The sequence below is a fragment of the Telopea speciosissima genome, chromosome 8, assembly GCF_018873765.1.
Source record: "Telopea speciosissima isolate NSW1024214 ecotype Mountain lineage chromosome 8, Tspe_v1, whole genome shotgun sequence".
Taxonomy (NCBI): domain Eukaryota; kingdom Viridiplantae; phylum Streptophyta; class Magnoliopsida; order Proteales; family Proteaceae; genus Telopea; species Telopea speciosissima.
In genome coordinates, this window is record NC_057923.1 from 13,658,593 (window position 1) to 13,668,609 (window position 10,017).

Consider the following 10,017-nt stretch of genomic DNA (forward strand, 5'->3'; position numbering starts at 1 on the left):
GGTGAAAACCTGAATCAATGCAGAAAATATCTGTTTTCGTTATATTTACTATACTTTATTTTAGTCTGTTGTATCCATGGAATTGAAGAGGGATTCCGACTTAATATGAAGTTTTAACAAGCTACAGTAATGGTTTACATTACAGGTCAAAGAGCAGACATAAATGTTAGTTATGAGCCTGAAGGAGGAGCAGGCTCAAAGACGAGGAGTGTTGCCATATGGGCTGGTATAATTGGAAGTTTCACTGCTTTGATACTTACTGTTGCCATCTTCATGTGGTTCCTCGACCGACCCGACAGGTCCCAACAATCCCTTCCAGCCGCACCAAGTATTGCTGCACCCATCACACCTGAACGTAGTACAGTGAGTTATAGCTCGGAGCAGTCACCTCGGACACCACAGCCTTTCATAGAGTATGTGAGGAGGACAATAGATGAAACACCATACTATAGACGAGAAGGGAGGAGGAGATTTAATGCTCAGAATACGTTCTAGATTCATGGGTTGGCAATCCCATCAACCTGAGGTTTGATTCTTCAAAAGTTTCATATGAAGCTCCTTTTGTGGTGTTTCTCTTATTCTTGCAGATGGAATCATGTAGGGAAGATTTTCAAAATTAACGGTTGTTTGCCTAGAAAATTTTGATATTGTAGTTGTTTTGGCCATGGTAATATTTTTAGGCATTGCCATGTTATCAGCTAGTTGTGAACTGCTTTCTTTCTGGCCTAAAGATGTTGAATTGATAAAGGTGGCAGGTAATGTGCTTTCCCCATTTCCAAAATTGTGTTTTTTTTTTGTTTCAGAAGATTTGGAAGCAATGTGCTTTCCTCATCTCAAAAATAGTTTTTTTTTTTTTTCAAACAAAAGATCTGGAGGCCATACGAATTTCAGTGGAGTTGCATGCCTTTTTATTTAATATTGGAGCACTCGCACCCGTGGAGGCTGTGCTTGTGATTATTTCAGTTCATTAGAAGCTCTGTTTTCCTCAGGAGTAGCCTCTATATGAAATGTTTTGTTAGCCACATTTGCTTCCTGCCAGAAGCTCATGTTTCTTGCTACCTGGCTGACTTGGATGGACCATGGTGGGTCGAGGCAATTAGAGGATACGTTATCCGTCTCATTAGTCAAGTCAAATATCATCCCCAAAGTTGTGGAAATGGTTGAAAAAAGAGTTAAAAGTATAAAATTATGGGGAAGCAATTTGACTGTAAGGGAATCTGGTGGCATTATTGAATTTTAATAACCTTGATCTGACTTTGTCGGATCTCAACCTGCAGCCTGGGTTAAAACTTGAATGGTGAGATAGGTATAGGTTGATCCTCTTATCGCATGGACTCAACGTTGATTGCTAATGTAGCTTTTGATCAGGCTTGCTAACCTTAAATAGTTTTTTTTTTTTATGAGAACATTTAAATAGGTACTCAGTTTAGACCTTGCTATCATTTAGCCTTAAAAGGGTCAAAACAGAAACAGTGAATTAACCCAGGTGTATACATGGTACTACCGTATCACTTTGTTTTTAAGTTGGGTCCCTGAAATCAGAGCTAAGTCTGCAAAGTAATTTAATTATGGGGGCGAATTTTCTAGATCTATTATAAGAAAAAGATATACAAACTAGGTAGGCATAAATTATGTTTTACATTTAAAAAGTATGAAGTTATCAAGATTTACTAAATCCCCACAAAAGTAAAAAATGCTAAAAGAAAAACCTAAAATACCTCTATCATCGGGTTCCCTCCTTTTTCTATAGCTTCTATTACTTACATGGGGATTTGGTAAATCTTTTTAACTTCGTAGTTTATGAATGTAATACATTATTTATACCTAACAATTTTGTAAATCTTTTTATTATTTGATAGATTTAAGCAATTCTACCATGGGTACCCATTTGGTTCTTCGTTCTCAGATATTTTCTTATGTCTACTGATCCTGTGAACAGCATTGCAGCTGCCTCTAAATTTGTCAAATTGGATTTGGATCCCCAGATTGAGCTCCTCTCTAGGGAGCCCAGCACATTCAGGGAGCATTTAGCCGTTGGACTGTGCCGCACACATCCCTAGGTGTGCAGCACAGCCCAACCCTTGGATGCCCCCTGGGCACTCCCTAGGCGCCGAGCTCCCTGGAGAGGAACCGGATCCTGGATCCCCAAAGTGACAAACTGCAATACGCAGTCTAATCTACAAGTTCATTATGCAGCTTCAGCTTTGAGGTAAGGGTGTCGGTCTATTCGATTTCAGTTCGGCTTAGAGTAAAATTATCTATAATCGAAATTTAATCATTTTCATAATCTGAACCAAAACAAGCCGATTTGGTTCAGGTTTATTCAGTTCCTATTTGTTTTTTGTTTTTTTTTTATTCAATTTTATTTGATTCGTACATGATCTCAATAATTTCGTTTGAGTGGAAATAATCTACCGAAACAAATACAGTTGGGAAGGAAATTACAACGTCAAGAAGATGAGACTCCCACTGCCAATTCTAGTAAGTTGCAATTGTTTTTACATAACTAAACAAGGAATCGATAGTAGGTGATTTTACACTATCCAGACATGATTGTATTGTGTAGTAGGGTTTAGGTTTGGTTTAGTTTATACAATTTATATTTGATTCAATTTGGCTCGGTTCAAACGGTTGGTGTAGGGGAAAATTGAAACCAAACTGAATAAAATCTCACTTTTCAAAACCAAAACTGAATCAAATTTTTTTATTTCTATTTCATAATCTGCCCTAGGTTTTTTCGGAAATAATCTCTTGGAAGATACCCTCCTTATTTTAAGTTTTTTAGAGGAACCAATACCTTTGGTTATTCCAATGGTCAATACTCCTTGGTGTTACCTTGGAAACCAAGGATCAAGCATTGGTATGTTGCCTCCTCTTCTCAACGAACAAATGACAAGTAATCAAGTAGCATACCATGGGCTAAAGGTGTAGACAATTATGGATTCAGGACTTTTGGTACACAATCAAGTTTTAAGTCTTTGAAGGAATACAGAGCAGAAGATTTGACTTCAGTGAATGGGACACTGCTAAACATGTTCCCTCATTTGGTTTTGTTTTCCAGCAGAACCTTTTTGTGGGATATAACCCAGTTTTTAGGACTTACAAGTTGGGTTTATGAATTTTTAGTTTTACGGTTTAAGGAATCAGGTTTGGTTCAGCTGAATATGGCCGTAGTGAATCCTGGTTCTGGCTGATATAATCCAGTACTTCTAGGGCCTTTTTTCCAATTACTTACCGACTCTTTGCAGGATACAGTTAATTCTTCCCTATTCGGATCGAAATTAGATCAATGGTCGGTTCTGGTCCTGATTTTGATTAATAGTAACAAAGTTCCATGGATGCACCTCAAGCATATCACATGAACACAAGTAAAGCACCAGCCTAGATTGCTAATTAGCAACAAAATAAGAAAGTAAAAAACCCATGTAATCGACTGTTTAACAGAACCAACAAATTAAAAAAAAAAAATGCTTACAGGTTTCAATAAGAATGGAGATAGAATATCAGATATCACAATATCCAACCTGTGACCCTGAAAAAAAAATTGTCAAGTACACTAATGAAATGCTAAAGATACTACATTCTTTTCCCTTAGAACATAATCTTTCCAAGAAACTTAACGGCCATGCCAATCAAATAACAATGATTCAGGTTCTGCTGTACTCTTTAAGTTGTATTTTTTAGGCAGAAACATTAAATATTGGCGTGCATTGCCAGATTACTTGATTTTACTGAACTTTAGAAGCATGCAACCATTAAAACCCAACAAGATGTCCAAAATATAATTTTCCAGGTTCCAATATCCAAAACCAGAAAAGTGGTGCTATTGAAACATTAAGAAGTGACATACCTACCACAGGAGGGGGGGGGGAGAAATGAAAAAAACCAAACATTAAAAAAAGCTAAACATCTATTTTCTTCATTAATGGCAGTTGGAAAAAGGCCCAGCCTATTAGTCCTGATAAAGAAGAGAGAAACAGCGGGGCACAATAACGAAATGGCTAAAGTAACTCTCCCTTAAAGGAAACAAACTCTCCTCAAGACTGAAGACAAACTTGAAGACAACCACGTCCTTGCTTCATGGCCTCTTAGAGTAAGAAAGTATCCACCCATAAGGCATAGAAGTAAAATTGCTTGAGGCTACAGATTGAAAATTTAATCTTGCACTGTATGATCACAAAGGCCTTGTTTCATGGTCCTCAGCTACCTTGCATAAGGATTGTATCTGCCACTCCCACTACCTCCATAAGTCCCTCTATTCCCATACAATGAGCCTCCACCACTACCTCCATAACCACCATCAAGGCTGGCATCATAAGCACTGCCATAGCCACCACTGGCACTTCCATATCGTCCATAACTATCAGCTGCACTACCATAACCACCACTGGCACTTCCATATCGTCCATACCCATCAGTTGCACCACCATAACCACCTACTAAATCATAATCTCTACCAAAGCCTCCACCATAGCGGCCAGAGTATCCTAGGGAGGGATCTCCCCTATAAGACCCTAAGCCACTACCACCATATCCTCCATACCCACCACCAAACTCAGACCCACTATATCCACCAAATGCACCAGGTCTACCCCCATAACCCCTTCCTGACCTATAAGAACTAGCACCAAAGCCACCAGTGCCAACACCAAAGCCACCATAATCATCCCCAAAACCACCACCAAAAGTGGGCCTAGGATCATTAAAACGCTTGGGTAGTGATGGAGGCAGGTTTGAGGCTTTCTTTGGTTCAGCCTTCTTGATTTCCACCTACAACAAAAGAGAAGTGTCAACCTAGATTGTTATTCTTCAAAAACCATCCACAGGACTCTGTCACAATGCAGGGATATGAAAATAAAATGGAAGGACCATTTTTCATGATAAGTTATCAGCAAAGAAAAGGCTGATATTCTACTAAAAGCAACATCAGTCATGGATGGATAATTAACTCAAGTGAAACAAGTTTTCTTGCATAACCCTCTTCACAAACAAATCAAGTTGAAGAGCATAAATTGGACCAATTTTTTTTTTTTTTTTTTTGGCCAAACCGTGTGAAAGAAGATGTTAGAGAATTCATTATCTTTCTGACCAACAACATCATAGAAACAGTGAAGCAACAGATTCAGATTATCTTTCCAGTAGGCTCTGCACTCACCTGAGCTCCAGCTAGGTCAAGCTTATTCCCCTCAGCCAAGAGATCATCAACAGCTTGTTCAGTGTCAAAAGTAATAAATCCAAAGCCACGAGAACGGCTGGTGGCATGGTCCCGCATGATCTGGTGCTCCTTCACCTCTCCAAACTTTGCAAAGAAGTCCTTAAACTCATCTGCACCATTCAAGGCAAGAAAACATTAATACCTGGAATTAGAAATACAAATCAACTAATCAGGATGTCAACAAGCCAAGCTTGCATGGCCCACCATGACATAAGCCTGAGTTCAAGTTTGCAGCTCACAAACCAACCTAGACCCTCAAAGCCCAGTACATAAGCTGAACATGCCTTTCTTGTTCAAGCTTGGCATGGCTCAGTCACTAAACGCATGACAGAATTACATACTTATATAGGGCTTATGGACTAGCAGTCTTCTGGTCTGTCTAGGTCAAACTGCAACCAAGTTTAGATAACCAGAAAAAGGTCTGTTGAGGGTTGATGTCTTGTATTCTGTGGTTTGGGTTATGGGCCACCTCCGAAGGGCCGTCAAAAGCCCGTATCTCTTTGTATTTTAACTTTAAATTGGTAGTGATAGGGTTATTAGGATTACGGGGAATTCTTGTAAACAGAGAGGCGTGAGGAAGAGAGCTTGTAACCCTTTTCTCCATTGCTAGTGAAGACACTCTCATCTCGGCACTCTCATCTCACCGTGGATGTAAGCACCTTGCCAAACCACGTATATCCTTGCATTGTGGTTGTTTGTTTTCTCTTTCTTTTGTTTTGTTTTGTTTTGTTTACTGCATCGTGCATAGATTTCAGTTTATACAAGGCCAACCCACAAACCTTAATGACACAAGCCCAAGCTTCTTATTTAGGGCTCATAGCAAGACTGAGACACGAGCCCAACCCAAGAGTCACGAGACAAAATGCAGCCGAGCTATGCCCAGCTTGCTTAGAGATGTGATATAACCCCCCCCCCAAAGTAGAACCAAAAAGAAAAGAAAAGAAACTTCAAACAATTTACAGATTTCTAGCTAACTATTATCTAATTCAGATTTTTTCTTCAAGGGTAGTGGATTATTATCATCATACACCAATCTGAATACAGTATCACCAAGCCCTAAAATGGTAAAATACTTCAGCTAATCAGACTGCCACTTAATTGACATATTTCAATTTCTCGGAGTGGGATTGGGTGGGGGGCAGATCTGCAGCACTCAGTCTCTATGAACTTGATTCCCATTATTGAACTCTGCTAACAAAGTCCCATAAGTAAAAATAAAGAAACTGAGACAAGAAAAATAGAAAAACACCTTCTGTCACAGTTGTAGGAATTCCACCAACAAAGATCTTCTTCGTCCTAGAATCCTTAGGGTCGATGGCTCCTTTTGGTATGGTCCGCTTGATTTCAACCTAAATTTTCCAGCACGGACACCAAAGCAGACAACTGAAGATGAAGCAACTGAAATATGCTACAACAACAAAAACCAAACCAGATGTTTGAATCAAAAGTAAACCATACTTGTTTCCCGTTGATAATATGAGTCTCTTGAATGACTTCATCTACCACTGAAGGATTTGCGTAAGTTACAAATCCAAACCCACGAGGTTGCCCTGTTCTCCGATCTTTCATCACGACAGAATCCGTAATTTCACCATACTTACCAAAATGCGTGGTGAATTGTTCTATAGGAACACACAATTACAAATGAAAACAAAACCAGAAATGTTAGACCAAAATGGTAGTAAGATGAAATTGGATATTATAAGATCAATAACCAACCAGGAGTTGTCTCCTTTGCTAAACCTCCAATGAAAATCTTCCTGCAAATAAAGATCTAACAAAATTAGAAACAGAGCAATGGGCACGTAATACTAAGATCTCCAAAGGACAAAAACAGAAAAGCTATAAGGAATGACTATGAAAATAAGGTTTAAAAGGTCAAAAAATATAAGTAAAGAAATAAAACATCAGAAGGAAAACTGAACTACAGGAAATAACTTCAGTTATTAAACAGAAGCAAAAAAAGCAAACTTGGAGAGATGGGCTCCCCAGTAAGTTGAGTTACTCGATAGAAATCGAAAGACTACGACAATTGGGTACATTCAAGAAAATAAGAGAAGAAACCTCGAAGAAATGATGCTTCCAAGAAATATCTCTAGTTACAATAGAAGAATAAAATGGGTTTGCATACAAGAAACATATAATTGGAAAAAAAGAATAAGAAAACAAGAAAAGGGAAAAATGGGTGTTTCGTTCATTGTTAAGGGAATTTGAGAGTGAATCTTTTACAAGGTCATGAGATCATGAACAAATTTCACAAACATGGCGCCAACAACAAAGAAAAGAGCCTCAATATGGTAAAATGAGCAGTACCCAACGAAGAGGTAGATGGTAAAATGAGCTCTAATAAAGAAACACATGTCTTCAGTTATTAACAAAACTTTAAAGAAAATACACTAGCAGATAAAAGATGAAGAAGAGAGAAACGGAAGGGTGAAGGTGAGTGAAGAAGCACAAAGAGAGAGAGAGAGAGAGAATCAAATACCCAGGACTGGCTTTTCCTGTATGAGGTTGAGACTTGTTGTCTTCAGTGTGCTCAGAAGTTTTAACTTCGTTAATTTCATCGTCGAGGGAAGCATCCATAGCCTTCAAGTCTGTGGCCATCGATTTGGCCAGTCAAAGGGCAGTGCCGCAGATCAGAAAAAGGGCGTTTTACGGCGACGGAGGTGTGAGACTCCAAGTTGAAGAGTCTGAGACTGATACTGAGAAAGAGAGAGGAATGGCAGCTTCGAAGATGAGAAATTGCATAGAGGACCAAACGTAGCCCTAGCTAACAAAATCAAATATATTTTATAAAATGGGTTCCCGAACCCGCCCCGATCCCGACTCCGAACCTATTATGTAAGGGAAATGATCTTTGGACGATATCTCGGTCGGACCAAATTTGCTTTTGTCATCCACAGGTTCAAATCGAACCGTTAAGATGAGATTCAGTTTTGGTTGGTTTTGATTTGGTTTGATTTTAAGTTTATATATATAGAGTTTTCTTCCCCGTCACTATGCCTAGTGAAATATAATCGTTCACTATTTGTGAAGTGTCAAATAGTAAACCGTTGTACTTCATTAGGCAAGTGTCAAATGGTTCACTATTTGTTCAATTCGATTTGATTTTGATTATTTTTTGTTTCAATTGATCCGATTTGTTTCATTTTGTATCGGATTTCAAAAACCTAAATCTTGAACCATTAGACAAATGTTCGGTTTTTGTCTAATCATATTTTTTGATCGTTCTGATTGGTTCAACCAATTCAGATTTCTTGTTCCATCAAGTATGGATTGTCAGGGTTCAAAAACCCAATCAGTATCCTGTTGGCCCGAAAATCGAACCAAGGTGGTGGTGATATGCATTAGAATATTATATATATATATATGATTATGATAACTTGTCACCTAAGTAAAATTGTGTTATAAGTCATATGGTTTTTTATTTATCCAACAATTAAAATTTTCCATATCATCTCTCTATTAATCAAACAAAAGAGATTGGCCATGAAATCTCAGAAGATCGATTCACTCAGTGGCTAACTGATTTGAGTGGATCACCAAGTCAGTAATTAACAAATATTAATAACTAAAAAACAACATGTTCAAATTTTTGTATCATGGTGAATGATATTGGGATCAATTAGGGTTGTGATGGAAATTGGGAACCGTTAATCAAGGAAGATATTTGAGAAAATTAGGAAGAAAGAGAGGAAGTCGAGGGAGGAGAGAGAGAGAGAGAGAGATAAATTTTAGAAGGTAAAAAGTGAATTATGAATTACTGAATTATCAAGAGATTGAGAGAATCTATGGAAGTCATGAGGTCAACTCTCCTGTGCCTATCTTTCCCCCTTAGAACATTTTATTACTTTGGTTTTTTTTGTCTCCAATATGGGTATTTTATTTTTGAGAATTTTAGTTTCATTTTGTTTGAAAATGAGTAAGAAGAGAGGTTTATTACCGCTACAAAAAAACGGAAGAAGAGAGATTTATTAATAAATATAGTTTTATGAAGGTGTAAACTCTTAAATGGTAGACTCTCCCTTCTTTCAAGTGTCCGAGGTCCAAGGTCTTCACATAGTACATGAGTGTATGTGAACAACTCACAGTTGTTCAGATGGAATCTATCATATAGGAATGTTCCATCTGAACGACTGTGAGTCGTTCACATATCCTCACGTACGTGGACATTCACCCTCTCGCTTTAATTGGACGGAACATGGGTGTGGAATATAAACTTGGATCATTCTTTTTGCTTGACTTATTTTTTGTCACATGGGCTGGGCTTGAGCTTATTTTTAAAGGATAAAACGGATGGGCGGTGTCTTATTGGACATGTCTTTACATAAAGACAATCATACAAAAGGGTGTGTTGTAATGTGATTCAAAATCTTTTCCTCGAAATTGAATCCTCAGCATTGAAGTCCATATAAGTGTACCTATTCAGGTTAAGCATACCTTTTCAAAGGACTACCTTGAAAGTGTATCTATTTATCTCTCTCTCTCTCTTTTGCTATGCAACTACCTACTGAGTTTTCAATTCTTGTTTCCATCTTCATTTTCGGAATTGGGTGCATCCTAAGGATTCCTGATAGAGGCCTAATAAGCGTGTGTAACGTGTACTAGATGGGCCTACATATGGATTGTTTCGTCTTGGAGATTAGCACACACAACCCGGTTTGAGAGAACTAACTGAAGCATTTCCTTCAAGATAGTAATGTTTTGGACTTGAAGACTGTGTTAGTAATGCATTCTAGGTCGATTTCACATTTTCAAAACTTAAAATAGTTGTTTTTACTGATTGATTTCTTAGGTTCTAT

At 38.0% G+C, this 10,017-nt stretch overlaps 2 protein-coding genes across 3 annotated transcripts in view; one reads left to right on the forward strand and one right to left on the reverse strand.

Annotated features, from left to right (window-relative positions):
• LOC122672142 (nuclear pore complex protein GP210) overlaps nucleotides 1–511 on the forward strand; it is a 108,733-nt gene extending 108,222 nt beyond the window's left edge. The window contains exon 36 of the mRNA XM_043869638.1: nucleotides 146–511. Coding sequence (XP_043725573.1) covers nucleotides 146–495 — 350 coding nt within the window. The 3' untranslated portion in view covers nucleotides 496–511. The remainder of the gene's footprint in view (nucleotides 1–145) is intronic.
• A 3,682-nt stretch (nucleotides 512–4,193) lies between these two features.
• On the reverse strand, nucleotides 4,194–7,897 carry LOC122672146 (glycine-rich RNA-binding protein 3, mitochondrial-like). Of its 2 annotated transcripts, XM_043869646.1 has the most exons (7): nucleotides 7,701–7,897; nucleotides 6,935–6,975; nucleotides 6,674–6,837; nucleotides 6,465–6,564; nucleotides 5,156–5,325; nucleotides 4,412–4,770; nucleotides 4,194–4,360 (listed from the first exon to the last, which is right to left on the reverse strand). In XM_043869646.1, the coding sequence occupies exons 1-7, from the start codon at nucleotides 7,817–7,819 to the stop codon at nucleotides 4,204–4,206; spliced, it is 1,110 nt and encodes a 369-aa protein (XP_043725581.1). In that variant the 5' UTR covers nucleotides 7,820–7,897; the 3' UTR covers nucleotides 4,194–4,203. The 2 variants fall into 2 exon arrangements, with proteins under 2 accessions (XP_043725581.1, XP_043725580.1); XM_043869645.1 differs by having other exon boundaries at nucleotides 4,194–4,770.
• Nucleotides 7,898–10,017: the final 2,120 nt, after the last annotated feature.

Excerpts from the sequence above, each read along its gene's own strand:
- LOC122672146 (XM_043869645.1), bottom strand. The coding sequence starts at position 7,819 with ATGGCCACAGACTTGAAGGCTATGGATGCTTCCCTCGACGATGAAATT. Across the intron at positions 6,976-7,700 it reads ACAGGAAAAGCCAGTCCTGG|GAAGATTTTCATTGGAGGTT; the intron begins GTATTTGATTCT and ends CTTTATTTGCAG. Across the intron at positions 5,326-6,464 it reads TCCTACAACTGTGACAGAAG|ATGAGTTTAAGGACTTCTTT; the intron begins GTGTTTTTCTAT and ends TGAATGGTGCAG.